The following is a 15725-nucleotide window of genomic DNA, read 5'->3' on the forward strand; positions in this document are numbered from 1 at the left end:
GCAAAAGACTTGGAAGAGCAGTTGAATGGAATGGACATTGTCTTGAAAGGAGGATATAAGATGAACATCAACAAAAGCAAAATGGGGATAATGGAATGTAGTCTAGTTAAGTCGGGTGATGCTGAGGGAATTAGATTAGGAAATGAGACACTTAAAGTAGTAAAGGAGTTTTGCTATTTGGGGAGCAAAATAACTGATGATGGTTGAAGTAGAGAGGATATAAAATGAAGACTGGCAATGGCAAGGAAGGTGTTTCTGAAGAATAGAAATTTGTTAACATTGAGTATAGATTTAAGTGTCAGGAAGTCGTTTCTGAAAGTATTTGTATGGAGTGTAGCCATGTATGGAAGTGAAACGTGGATGATAGATAGTTTGGACAAGAAGAGAATAGAAGATTTTGAAATGTGGTGCAACAGAAGGATGCTGAAGATTAGATGGGAGGATCATATAACTAATGAGGAGATATTGAATACAATTGGGGAGAAGAGGAGTTTGTGGCACAACTTGACTAGAAGAAGGGATTGGTTGGTAGGACATGTACTGAGGCATCAAGGGATCACCAGTATAATATTGGATGGCAGCATGGAGGGTAAAAATCGTAGAGGGAGACCAAGAGATGAATACACTAAGCAGATTCAGAAGGATGTAGGTTGCAGTAGGTACTGGGAGATGAAGAAGCTTGCACAGGATAGAGTAGCACGGAGAGCTACAACAAACCAATCTCAGAACTGAAGACCACAACAACAAACAACATACTTTGTAACCACCTTCTGAGTAGAAGACTGTTACTGTATCCCAGGCATTGTAAGTGACTACTGCCAATAAAAAAAATTTCATTGTAACAGTTATCTGAAAAACAGTGAGATGATAATGAGAATTAAGCATACTAAAAGTGCAAGATTTTGTTACTGAGACCATAGCACCACAAAATAATCTATATCTCTGATACACCATACTGATATCCACTTAAGTAGGTGAGTGGTGGGACAATGCACAGCGGCAAGGAGTAATGTATGGCAAGATGCTTCAGTCAATAGCATCATTCTGCAGTGTCTGTCTGTAGTGCGCACTTTGGGTCTTGTATAACATTTAGCGTTGATTTTCACGTATGTTCAAGTGGGTGAGAGCACTCAGCCACTGTAGTGTTCATTATGGGAGTCAAGGGGGTCATAAGACAAACACAATAAGTATTACATTAAGAAGTGAAGCGAGAGTTTTCTGAGCATATAATTTTTTCTAGAGAGAGAGAGAGAGAGAGAGAGAGAGAGTGAGAGAGAGAGAGAAGCACAGACAGTGGTCTCACCCCACAATTGTCAGTTAACAGAGTAAGAAATGACTGGAGCATGAGAAAGAGAAAAAGTGTATACTGAAGCTGCTACAGGGTATTCTGTACTCCTCTCTATGTAAAATGCATAATGCAGAGGCGTCTTTACTTGCACACCACCATAAAAGATGACTGTGTCAAAATCCTATATTTCTGGGACTTAATTATTATGGAACGTGAGAAAATAGGCCTGTTGGTCAATGTAAATCATTTTTATTGTGATATCTGCCTTGATAAATCTGTGTACCTGACCCTGAACATAATTCACTACCACAGAAAAAACTGCAGTGTAGTTACACAGATCAACAATATAGCATTATTTATGGTGGTGGACACATATGTTTCTAAGGGCTGCAGCCTATGTCATAGAATGTCACACTTTTAAAATATTTGGGTCTTAGGATTAATTTCTATGAGTTTCTCATATCTGTGACATATATGCTTTCTCACTTAGGAGAGCATAAACTTTCAATGTGTGGATACAGCGGTAGTCCCCGCATCATTCAGTACATGACTGCAAGAAATGCATGATACAGAGTATACAACAGAGAAAGTAAGACCAATAAACAGGGAAAATTTAGGAGAGAACTGCTACAGAGTCAAGAATTATGATAATATGTGAAACACAAGGATTTTTGCACAAAACAGCAGCACTTACCTTCTGGACAGTTTGCTTCATCACTAGAATCCCAGCAGTCATTTTCACCATCACATATCCATTTTGGATGAATACATGCAGTTGTTGTATTGCAAGGAATTGTAGGAGCTATAACACCTAATCCACTGCAGTCACGTGGAGCTGAAACAATTTGTACACACTATCAATTTTCTTGTACAGATGCTGAAATGACAGCTACAAGAATAACAAATCATGTAATAATATCTATATCTTAATCAAACAATGTAATATCCAGGATGGAATGTAACAATATTATGAGAAGGAAAGTTGCTACTCACCATACAGCAAAGATGCTGAGCTGCAAATAGGCACAGCAAAAAGACTCTCACAATTGAAGTGTTCAGACATTACAGGCTTTGTCAACAATTGGCGCTCACACACACACACACACACACACACACACACACACACACACACACTCGAGCAAATGCAACTCACACACACAACTGCAGTCTCAGAAAACTGAAACCACACTGCAAGCAGCAGCAGCAGTGTATGATGGGTTTGGCAACTGGGTGGGGGCAAGGAGGAGGCTGGGGCAGGGAGGGGGAGGGATAGTATGGTGGGGGTGGCGGACAGTGAACTGCTGCAGGTTAGACCAAGAACAGGGGAGTGGCAGGGGGGAGGGTGAGGTGGGGCGAAGTAGCAAAAGAGAAGGGAAGTAAAGAGACTGGGTGTGATGGTGGAATGACGGCTATGCAGAGCTGGAATGGGAACAGGGAAGGGGCTGGATGGGTGAGGACAGTGACTAATGAAGGTTGAGGGAAGGAGGGTTATTGCAGGGAAAGTTTCCACCTGTGAAATTCAGAAAAGCTGGTGTTGGTGGGAAGGATCCATGTGGCACAAGCTGTGAAGCAGTCACTGAAATGAAGGATATCATGTTTTCAGTGTGTTCAACAACAAAGGTGGTCCACTTGTTTCTAGGCCACAGTTTACCAGTGGCCATTAGTGCGGACAGACAGCTTGTTGGTTGTCATGTCTACATAGAATGCAGCACAGTGGTTGCACCTTAGCTTGTAGATCACACAGGTAGCCCTGCCTTTGATGGGATAGGTGATGTTAGTGACCAGACTGGAGTACGTGGTGGTGGGAGGATGTATGCGACAGGTCTTGCAGCTAGGTCTCTTATAGGGGTATGAGCCATGTGGTAAGGGATTGGGAGCAGAAGTTGTGTAAGGATGGATGAGTATATTGTGTAGGTTCGGTGGACAGAGGAACACTCTGGAAGGGGTGGGAAGGAGAGTGGGCAGGACATTTCTCATTTCAGGGCATGACGAGAGGTAATTGGAACCCTGGCAGAGAATGTAATTCAGTTACTCCAGTCCTGGTTGGTATTGAGGTACGAGGGGAATGATCCTCTGTGGTGGCCAGATAGTGGGTCTTTTGGAGGTGGTGGGAGACTGGAAAGATAAGGTAAAGGAGATTTGTTTTTGTACAAGGTTTGGAGGATAATTACGATCAGTGAAGGCTTGAGTGAGACCCTCGGTATATTTTGAGAGCGACTGCTCATCACTGCACATGCGACTACCATGGGTGGCTAGGCTATATCGAAGGGACTGATTGGTATGGAATGGGTGGCAGCTGTCGAAGTGGAGGTATTGCTGGCAGTTAGTGGGTTTGATACGGATGGAGGTACTGATGTAGCCATCTTTGACGTGGAGGTCAATATCTAAGAAGGTGGCTTGTTGGGTTGAGTAAGACCAGGTTAAGCAAATGTGGGAGAAATTGTTGAGGGTCTGGAGGAATGTGGTTAGGGTGTCCTCACCTTCGATCCAGATAGCAAAGATGTCATCAGTGAATCTGAACCAGATGAGGGGTTTAGGATTCCGGGATTTTAGGAAGGATTCCTCTAGATGGATCATGAATAGGTTGGCTTAGTATGCTGCCATGCAGGTGCCCATAGCCGTAACCCGGATTTGTTTGTAGATAATTCCTTCAAATGAGAAGTAATTTTGAGTAAGGATATAGTTGGTCATGGCAATTAGGAAGTAAGTTGTTTGGTTGGAATCCATTGGGCATCAGGAAAGGTAGTGTTCAACAGCGGTAAGTCCATGGACATTAGGAATGTTAGTGCGCATGGAGATAGCATCAATAGTGATGAGCAGGGCACCATGTGGTTAAGCCACAGGAACTGGAGAGAGTCGATTGAGGAAATGGTTGGTATCTTTTATATAGGAACATAGGTTCCGGATAACAGGCTGAAGGTGTTGTTCTACAAGAGCAGAGCGGCGGCACAGTAATCGGCCACAGCGGGTTGTTCTGGGTGGTTAGGTTTATGGACTTTAGGAGTGTGGGGAGTGATAGGGGTGACTAGAGAGATGGACTTAGGGGAGAGGTCCTGGGATGGGCCTAAGGATTTGAGTAGTGGCTGGAGATCCTGCTGGATTACTGACCATCATTCCCCAAATCCCACAACATGCCAACTAACCTTTCATCTACAGAAAGAGTCACAGTCCACCATCTAAAAACTGATCCCAGCCTTATAATCCTACCTGCAGACAAAGGCTCCACCTCTCCACAAGGATTACCTGATGGAAGGGTTCCACCAGCTGTCAGATACTTCCATCTACAAACCTTGCCACAGTGACCCCATTCCAGTAATCCAGCAGGATCTCCAGCCACTACTCAAATCCTTAGGCCCATCGCAGGACCTCTCCCCTAAGTCCATCTCTCTAGTCACCCCTATCACTCCCCACACTCCTGCCTGTTAAATCCTTCCTAAAGTCCATAAACCTAACCACCCAGGACACCCCACTGTGGCCAGTTACTGTGCTGCTGCTGAGAGAATCTCTGCTCTTGTAGAACAACAACTTCAGCCTATTACCCAGAACCTACCGTCCAATATAAAAGATAGCAACCATGTCCTCCATCAAATCTCCACAGTTCATGTGTTCATGTGCCTTAACAACATGGTGCCCTGCTCATCACTATTGATGCTATCTCCATGGACACTAACATTCTTAATGCCCATGGCCTTACCACTACTGAACACTACCTTTCCCAACACCCGATCGATTCCAAATCAACAACTTACTTCCTAGTGCCATGACCATCTATATCCTCACCCACAATTACTTCTCATTTGAAGGAATTATCTACAAACAAATCTGGGTTAGAGCTATGGGCACCTGCATGGCACCATCCCAAGTCAACCTATTCATGGGCGATTTAGAGGAATCCTTCCTATAAAACCAGAATCCTAAACCCTTCACCTGGTTCAGATTCACTGATGACATCTTTGCTATCTGGATCGAAGGTGAGGACACCCTATCGTCATCCCTCCAGAATCTCAACAACTTGTCCCCCATTCACTTCACCTGGTCTCACTCAACCCAACAAGCTACCTTCTTAGATGTTGATCTCCGCCTCGAAGATGGCTACATCAGAACCTCCATACATATCAAACCTACTAACCACCAGCAATACTTCCACTTCGACAACTGCCACCAGTTCCGTACCAAGAAATCCCTTCCATTCAGCCTAGCCACCCATGGTAGTCGCATGTTCAGGGAGAAGCATTCACTCTCAAAATGTACCGAGGGTCTCACTACAGCCTTAACTGATTGTTATTATCCTCTCAACCTTGTACAAAAACAAATCTCCCGTGCCTTTTCTTTTCAGTTTCCCACCACCTCCCACAGACCAACCATCCGGCCCCAGAGGATCATTCCTCTCACACATCAGTACAACCCAGGACTGGAGCAACTGAATTACATTCTCCACCAGGGTTTCAATTACCTCTCGTCATGCCCTGAAATGAGAAATGTAGTAATGTCTTGCTCACTATCCATCCCCCCCCCCCCCCCCCAGTGGTATTCTGTCATCCACTGAACCTACACAGTATACTTGTCCATCCTTACACAAAATCTGCTCCCAATCCCTTGCCACATGGCTCATACCCCTGTAATAGATCTAGATGCAATACACTCATTCATCCTCACACAAAATCTGCTCCCAATCCCTTGCCACATAGCTCATACCCCTGTAATAGATCCAGATGCAAGATCTGTTGCATACATTCTCCCACCATCACCTACTCCAGTCTGGTCACTAACATCACCTATCCCAACAAAGGCAGGGCTACCTGTGAAAACACTCATGTGGTGTACAAGCTAAGGTGCAACCACTGTGCTGCATTCTATGAAGGCATGACAACCAACAAGCTGTTTGTCCACATGAATAGCCACCGATAAACTATGGCCTAGAAACAACTGGATCACCCTGTTGCTGAATACACTGAAAACATGATATCCTTCATTTCAGTGACTGCTTCACAGCCTGTGCCATGTGGATCCTTCCCACCAACACCAGTTTTTCTGAATTGGGGAGGTGGGAGGTTTCCCTGGTATAACCCTAGTGGCCCCAACCTTCGTTAGTCACTGTCCTCACCCATCCTCCCCTTCCCTGTTCCCATTACAGTACTGTACAGCCGTCATTCCACCATCACACCCAGTCTTTTTACTTCTCTCCTTTTCGCAACTCCCCCCCCCCCCCCCCCAAAAAAAAAAAAAAATCCCTCCGGGCCAATCCCCTTGCCTTCGTCTAACCTGCAGCAGTTCACAGTCTGCCACCCCCACCATCCTATCCTTCCCCCTCCCTATCCCAGCCTCCTCCTTACCCCCACCCAGTTGTCAATCCCATCATGCACTGGTGCAGCTGCCTGCAGTGTGGTTTCAGTTTCCTGAGACTGCATTCATGTGTGTGAGTTGCGTTTGCATGTGTGTGTGTGTGTGTGTGTGTGTGTGTGTGTGTGTGTATTGCTGATGAAGGCCTTAATGGCCAAATGTTTTAATTGTGACAGTCTTTTTGTTGTACTTATCTGCGACTTAGCACCTCCACTATATGGTGAGCAGCAACTTCCCTTCTCATAATATTATCTATATCTTAATTAACATAAAATCTTCATTCGATGAAAAATAGGTTGTGAAGTACAGATAAATGTGCTTTACATTCCACAGGTTCACTTAGAATGTTAATATTTCAAAAATGTAAAATCCCATCCCACATAGGAGTAACACTTATGATATAAGAGTTTAATTTCCTAGTAGCAACAAGGTCATTAGATCATCATCATCATCATCACCATCCCACATCATTCCATCTTATTTGGTGGGTCATCAAAGAAGACTTCTCCGCCAGTTACGGTCCTCAAACTTCTCTCCTCCTTCAGTGCTATTCCTGATATGTCCTCTGTTCGATGTCAGATTTCACCATATTCTTTTTTTTGCTTTCTTTCTTCTTCTTCGCCTTCTTTTTCTTGTGCCTTTGTCTCATATCAGCACATGTTCAGCATAGTTATTAATGGATTTGGCATTATTAGTTGAAGAGGTGGTCAGATGCCTTTCCTGCCATCACCCTATTACCCTCTGGCATAGAACACACATATCTCAACTGTCTGTGTGTAGTGCTATTCATGTAAAAGCAAGTGAAAGTTTTCTAAATGTTTGTGAATCATGTAACTGGGACAGGATTTTAGTACCATCTGAATATTCACCTAATGAAAGTGGGAAACCGGCTAAGAACTACATCCAGGCTGGCCAACGGACTGTCCCCCATCGTTAATCTACCTGGCAGATTCAATCTGGAGCTGGCGTACCTCCTTGTCCCAGAAGTGGTGCTCTAACATGCAAAATTACCTGGGCACGTTACTCTTGGGCCTTCATCTATTCCACATTACTACTGGTAGCTTGTTAGCATCTATGTGTCACATCTCAGTAGAAAATGCTGGACAAAATATGTAGGTCAGTTGATGGACCGCATTTTACATGCGCACGCACTCATGCACACGCACAAGCACACAGACAGACAGACACACACACTAGCCTCTGAACTCCTTTGGCATTATTGCGGAGCCACTGAGTCATCTGTCAAACTACCTGCCTCACTCTATCCCGCTACTGTCTCCTTGCCTCCTGCACCCTCCCTACCCCATTTCCACCTCCATTAGTCCACACAACCACTTCCAGTAATTGATAAGCAATAAGCAGTCATGCTGCAGCCACAGACGTGTACACTTAGGTGTCTGTGTGTGGGAATCTGTGTACTTTTTACTAGAAAAAGAGCAAAAGCTCAGAAGCTAATGCGAATACCATTTTCTGTTACATGTTTGTATATCCCACACACATCAGTCCACTATAGGTGAGTGATTGCCTTTCCCTTGCATACGGTATAGGTAAATTTGCCATTTAAAATAGTAAATATAGATATTTCAGTATAATGAAAAAGGACAGTGGCTGCTCAGCAAATAGTGGAGATGCTGAGTCGCAAAAAGGCACACCAAAAAGACTGTCACACAATTAGCTTTCAGCCAACAATGCCTTTGTCAAAATTAGACAACATACACACACGCACACCCTCAAGCAAACACAACTCACACGCTCATGACCACAGTCTCCGACAGCTAGAGCCAGAGACTGGTCATGTGCGTGTGAGTTGTGCTTGTGTGAGTGTGCGTATGTTGTCTATTTTTGACAAAGGCTTTGTTAGCTGAAAGCTAATTGTGTGAAAGTCTTTTTGTTGTGCCTTTCTACAACCCAGCATCTCTGCTGTATGGCGAGTAGCAACTAGCTTTATAACTACACTCCTGGAAATTGAAATAAGAACACCGTGAATTCATTGTCCCAGGAAGGGGAAACTTTAATGACACATTCCTGGGGCCAGATACATCACATGATCACACTGACAGAACCACAGGCACATAGACACAGGCAACAGAGCATGCACAATGTCGGCACTAGTACAGTGTATATCCACCTTTCGCAGCAATGCAGGCTGCTATTCTCCCATGGAGATGATCGTAGAGATGCTGGATGTAGTCCTGTGGAACGGCTTGCCATGCCATTTCCACCTGGCGCCTCAGTTGGACCAGCGTTCGTGCTGGACGTGCAGACCGCGTGAGACGACGCTTCATCCAGCCCCAAACATGCTCAATGGGGGACAGATCCGGAGATCTTGCTGGCCAGGGTAGTTGACTTACACCTTCTAGAGAACGTTGGGTGGCGCGGGATACATGCGGACGTGCATTGTCCTGTTGGAACAGCAAGTTCTATTGCCGGTCTAGGAATGGCAGAACGATGGGTTCGATGACGGTTTGCATGTACCGTGCACTATTCAGTGTCCCCTCGACGATCACCAGTGGTGTACGGCCAGTGTAGGAGATCGCTCCCCACACCATGATGCCGGGTGTTGGCCCTGTGTGCCTCGGTCGTATGCAGTCCTGATTGTGGCGCTCACCTGCACGGCGCCAAACACGCATACGACCATCATTGGCACCAAGGCAGAAGCGACTCTCATCGCTGAAGACGACACGTTTCCATTCGTCCCTCCATTCACGCCTGTCGCGACACCACTGGAGGCGGGCTGCACGATGTTGGGGCGTGAGCGGAAGACGGCCTAACGGTGTGCGGGACCGTAGCCCAGCTTCATGGAGACGGTTGCGAATGGTCCTCGCCGATATCCCAGGAGCAACAGTGTCCCTAATTTGCTGAGAAGTGGCGGTGCGGTCCCCTACGGCACTGCGTAGGATCCTACGGTCTTGGCGTGCATCCGTGCGTCGCTGCGGTCCGGTCCCAGGTCGACGGGCACGTGCACCTTCCGCCGACCACAACATCGATGTACTGTGGAGACCTCACGCCCCACGTGTTGAGCAATTCGGCGGTACGTCCACCCGGCCTCCCGCATGCCCACTATACGCCCTCGCTCAAAGTCCGTCAACTGCACATACGGTTCACGTCCACGCTGTCGCGGCATGCTACCAGTGTTAAAGACTGCGATGGAGCTCCGTATGCCACGGCAAACTGGCTGACACTGACGGCGGCGGTGCACAAATGCTGCGCAGCTAGCGCCATTCGACGGCCAACACCGCGGTTCCTGGTGTGTCCGCTGTGCCGTGCGTGTGATCATTGCTTGTACAGCCCTCTCACAGTGTCCGGAGCAAGTATGGTGGGTCTGACACACCGGTGTCAATGTGTTCTTTTTTCCATTTCCAGGAGTGTATATTGTTACATTTCATCCTGGATTTTCCATTGTTGGAAATACAGATGTTATGATTTTTTGTATAGTATGACGAATGATATGGTTGCAGTAGATGGTGTTTACCTTAAGATGGTGAACTGCACTGCTGTAACTGGTCAGAAAGATACGAAGCCTAATACACATAGCTGAATGTATTATTATTTCACATTATTGCACATGTTCTTATTCATGTTTGTATACCTCCAGGGGTATCCTATCAATCATCCCACACAACATTCACATTTACCCACTATCTAAATGATACTGCAACATCCTAGATGTAACATAAATGATAATTTGAAACAAAAGTATATTCAAACATCTATCGACTCCAAATAGTTCCCCAGATAAACCATTGTAAATATTTATTTGAATTATAAATGGTTCAGTTTTCTTATATTTTTTGTTTCATTACTATTATTTAGGGCACCAACTCAGTAGTGGACATACTACAGTTTGTTGACTTAATGTGGACAATTGTGTGTATATTCATTTCCACCTCCCATATTTATTTGAAATTAAAGATCTATTCTTCTGAAACTAAGGAGTTAGGAAGATAGGAGATGCAATTAAGGAACAGAATGTAAATACTAGAATACGTCAAATGCTAACTCAAAAGTTTCTGACTGAATTAGTCTTCTCCATACACTGTGTCTCCTTTAGTATTTCTATGTTTCTCTGACAAGAGAAAACGTAAGCATTGTTTTTATTTTACAAGAAACAACATTCTGTTTGCAGATATGGTGACTGACTTATTGCAAAGTATTATTTTTTTTAATTTTTGACCCAATAACTTTTTAATTATCACTCATAACTTGTTTTGGCTTTCAAAGGCCATCTTCAGATGCTATGGGCAGCATTTGATGAAAACTGTTCATGCATTATAACACATAAGCACTTGTTCATCAAACACAGCCTCTAGCGTCTGAAGATGGGTTTTGAATGCCAAAGCTGGTTACAATTGTGCCATAAAAAAGTGAAAGAGTCAAAAATACAAAAATAATGCCTTATAAATTTTTGCCAGTCCTTAATTGTACAATAAAATTACATTAAAATAGAAAGGTTAATCTTCCACAAACAATGACTGAAAGACTTACGACAACCAATCTCATCACTGACATCTGGACAATCCGGATCATGGTCACATCGGAAGTCACCAAGAATGCAATGACCTGAGTTACATCGGAAGTAATGATCACCAGAGCAAAGGCAATTTACTTCATCACTTGCATCGCCACAGTCATCCTTATTGTTGCACGTCTGGTTACGGAAGATGCACCTATTATTTCCACATTGGAAATAATCTTCGGGACAAGTGCGAAACTCTGTTGAAAGTTTAAAAAATTGGTTTTTGTTAGGTTATTATAATTATATTTGCTTTTATTGATACCATTATGTAATTGCTTTGCATTAAGCTAAAATAATTGGTAAAAGAACTACTAACCATTAGTGGCAGATTGAAACTGTGTCTAAGGAAAAAATCAAGCTGAATATCTGTTCTGGTCTGCCAGTGTTATTAAGCAGAGAGTTATCTGAGCACCTTCATGGCCTATAACATACATTCAGCCTCCATAAATTTCTCATCACTTATGTTATCACTTCAGAGCATAGGCCTTTACTTATTGAGAAACTGAAGCTGTGTCCATGGCTATGAAGTGCAGCACTTATTCATAATGGCTGGGCTGTTGACAGCAGTACACAGTTTAAACCTGCTGCTAATGGTTGATTTCAGTATTCACTTTATTCTTGACTGAAAGGCACATCATTCATATCAGAGAATATTTATTGTAAGCACAGAACAACAGAATTATCACAAAGTCCTTATATTATTCCCAAAAATTTGAAACATATCAACTGTTTGCATGGAAAAGGGTCTCAAGAAATGTATGCAAAGTGAAGAAAAATTAAAAGTATACTACATTGTGAGTTTTTTACTTACCACACACGGCTGAGTCCTCATCAGATCCATCTTCACAATGAGGAACTTCATCACAAGTTAAATGAAATGGTATGCAGCCTCCAGAAGCACAACCAAACATGTTAGTGTTACATTCAGATTCTGTTACTAAGCAGCTGGCATTGTCAGCCTGCAGTTTCCGGCCAGAAAAACAACTGCATATGACAGACCCTGCCTCATTTAGATCACATTTGTCTTCACAACCACCATTCCTATTGCGGCAGGCATTAGATGTACCTGTTAAAATCACATATAGTTGTACTAAAACTGTATTCCTCACACATAAAATAAATCAGAGAAATATTGTATCTATAAGCTATACTGTATTTCCATGAGCAGAAGGCAACCCTGAGTTTAAGATGGCCTCTCTTTTTTTAAGAGGCTCCTTGAGAAAAATTTATTTTTACATATTTCGACTAATCAAATTTGCAAACTGTTTTATTGACATAAGCCAGTGACCTTGCCACAGTGGTAACAGCAGTTCCCATCAGATCACTGATGTTAAAGTGCTGTTGGACTTGGGTAGCACTTGGATGGGTGACTGTCCAGTGTACCAAACACTGTAGGGAAATGAGGTGCATGCACTCAGTCCTTGTGAGGACAATTGAAGAACTACTTGACTGGGAAGTGTTGGCTCCAGTCACGAAAACTGACAAGAGCCGGGACAGCGGTGTGCCCCTCAATATCTGCATTCAGTGATGCTTGTAGGGTGAGGATTACAGCAGTCGGTCAGTACCATTGGGCCTTTAAGGCAACCGGACGTAATTTAGATTTAGTTTTATTGACATGAAGTATCTGCCTAACAAGTTAACATTATACCTAACCTAAACATATGCCATTTATTAGTTGTCTGCATTTTGATAACAGAAGGAGAAAAAAAATGATGAAAAGAGATGGTTTACGTTACTTTTTATCTTCACTACCTTTTCTGCTTACTATGCCTGTCATCTATGGTATCACTATTATTAATCATCATCATTGTCATAATAGCAGAGTTGCGAAATTTATATCTCTGTGGTCAAAAATATTTGGCTTTTTCTTTTATATAATTACAATTTCTGAGGTAGCAGTGGAAACTGAGAACACAGTTTCTTTTTCTGAGTACATAGCAGATTTTAGTTCTGTGCTGACATGAGAATGTTACAATGTCTCTCACTTCCAAACATATCATCTGCTCGCTACTCTCTTATTGGCTGTGTAAAACCGGTAATTGACGCACCCCCTTTCATTCCTGTCATACCTCACCTTGAGCGTTGCCAACATTGCTGGAAGAAACATGTAAGTGCACTCCTGGTCCCTATCCACGCTTCTACAATCTCCTGCAGAAATATATGCTATTGTTGAGCATGTGCCCACTTCAAACTACAAATGAATTCATGCAAACTGAAGTTTAAACATAGTAGATGTTCACAAAAAGCCAAAGTATGTGGTATATATTCCCATGGTTGGCAGCATGACATTTTTTGTCTACTCACCACTCCCTTCCCTGCTCTCATCTTCATTCTTCACTGTTCTCCCTTCAACCCTCCCATAGTGTTGTGCTTGAACAACTGTGAAGTATGAACTGCAATATCTTCTAGGATGCATATCATATGTAACAACAGAAACTAATACATAAATAAAAGATTGCTGTCATTATTTAATCCTATTCTCGAACTTTAATGATGTCTGTTAGCACTATTTTCATGATAGGTCTTACTGCCATAATTTACTCTCATGACAACAATTAGTTACTTTAGTGTGATTTATTTTGTTTATTAGACATTTAATTCTGGATTAAATTTGATTTTTTATGTCATCTGAAGGTCACCATCTTGTTCTAAAGTTGATAAAAATTTTGTTAGTGTTTTTACCCAGTATTTTAATAGCGGTTCATAAACAGAAAGCAAATTTCTCTTTTGCCACCTACTTGCTAAATCATTATGGTCTCTCCTAGCCAAATAAAATATTGATGTGGGTTCAGAATCAAGTAATGCTTTTTGAAGGACATTTTCTCCTTTGAATGTTACTCTTACATAAAAAAATAGCACAAATGTTTGTGTCCGGTATCAATACATGTATGAGAACTTTATTACAAACCTGTTCAACTACAACATGAGCTTGTAAGATGATGGAATTTCATGCTATTTCCTCTTGTGTGAACAACAAAATTGTCAGATTTTAAGGAGAGAAACATTGTTGTAGGGGCTAGCTCACAGTACTCACATATCCCCTAGACTAGTACTGTTCAAGCAAAGTCAACACTGTGTGTAGTGCTTAGGCACAACAGGAAATTTGGAGTTTGTTCAAATGTATCTTTTGTCCAGCCCTACCTTTCTGAATTCTTCAAAATAAATCTACATGTGAGTTGAATATCCAAAGATTTATGTAAGATGAACCCTACAGTAACCAAACAAACAATGCAAAAATGTTGGCCCCAGTAGCAATAGTTTAATCTTTGAATATGACAATCCTGTATTTTTAGAATGAAAAATTTGGGAAAGAAGATCTTCTTGTAATTGGTAAATACAGTAAGTCTTGAAAGTAAAAATTTAAGATCATTAAACTCTATTATAATGACTTTAGCGCCCAAAAGTCTGCACAGAATACAAATTTTAAATATCTTTGCTGCACTTTACTCATCAGCTACACCAAGACAATGAAGATATGAAAATATCATCAAGTGCAGTGTATGGCACTGCAGAAGCAAGAGACAAAATTTGGGAAACAATGGCTGCCCCACTTTGTGATATGACATCATCAAAACCTCAGTAGTGAAGCATTAAAGGTTGTATGGTTGGGGAATAACTATATCTTTAACACAATAAAATCAACTGACAATATTTTCTGCAGTTATATATTTCATGTAATTTTTACGGGTGTATTAACTGTGAATCTGAAGTAGTTTCTTAGAAATCACGAAAATTGTGAGTTCCAAGATGTAAATGGATGTGTACCAATCTTAAGTTCTGTTTGGAAAGTACATTCTGATTTATTGGTAAAAGAACAAACTGCCAAATGCTGCAAACATGGAAATAATATTTATCCATGAATCTTTGCAATGCCTGAATGTAAGCCTTCAATTGTAGTTCAAATATAAATGATTGGTAGTGGGTTTACTTCAAGATTATTCTCTAGTTTCTGCTCGCAACACATAATTTTAATTCATGGGGAATGTTGACAAAGTACAATTACACCATTACTTGTACATACAGGAGTTTTTTATGCTATTGCACAATTATTTAATTCACACAATATGACAATAATTCACTTCACAGTTAGCAGTTGATTTTATATGCAATTTAGTACTACACTTATAGCTGGGCCAGGGCAGTTGCTAATATTATCATTTATGTTAGTTCCAAGTTATACATGCATTTAGGGATAAGCCACCACTTAATTTGTTTTCAAAAGGTATCTCCCGGCAACATTTTAACATAATTTGGTAGCAAATTATGAAAATCAGCTCCTTTGATGTAAGGACTTTCTGCTGTTAACTTCAACCTTCTATTACCATATGTAAAACTGTATTATGCCTTGCATCATTACTCTGGATGTGCATTTTTCTGTTTCTGACATTAGTGCCTTCTTTCACTAATGGAACAGTTTCAAACAATAGACAGCATAAAGTGTGAAAATATTAAATCCAGTAAACAGGTTTTGAGAAGATGTTCCTGGTTTCACTTTCACTTCATTCCTCAAGCCTCTCATTTACAGTAAGAGAACCCTTTTCATATTTGTTTTGCAGGTCCTGCCTCATGCTACAATTCCAT

The 15725-nt window shown here is 42.0% G+C and overlaps 1 protein-coding gene across 1 annotated transcript in view; it reads right to left on the reverse strand.

The window, feature by feature from the left end:
- Positions 1–15725, reverse strand: part of LOC124619330 (low-density lipoprotein receptor-related protein 1) — a 756280-nt gene that overhangs the window by 140275 nt on the left and 600280 nt on the right. The window contains exons 41-43 of the mRNA XM_047145639.1: positions 11956–12210; positions 11114–11341; positions 1983–2123 (exon numbers count right to left, since the gene is read on the reverse strand). Of these exons, the coding sequence (XP_047001595.1) occupies positions 1983–2123; positions 11114–11341; positions 11956–12210 (624 nt within the window). The remainder of the gene's footprint in view (positions 1–1982; positions 2124–11113; positions 11342–11955; positions 12211–15725) is intronic.

Source organism: Schistocerca americana, chromosome 6 (assembly GCF_021461395.2).
Source record: "Schistocerca americana isolate TAMUIC-IGC-003095 chromosome 6, iqSchAmer2.1, whole genome shotgun sequence".
Lineage (NCBI taxonomy): Eukaryota > Metazoa > Arthropoda > Insecta > Orthoptera > Acrididae > Schistocerca > Schistocerca americana.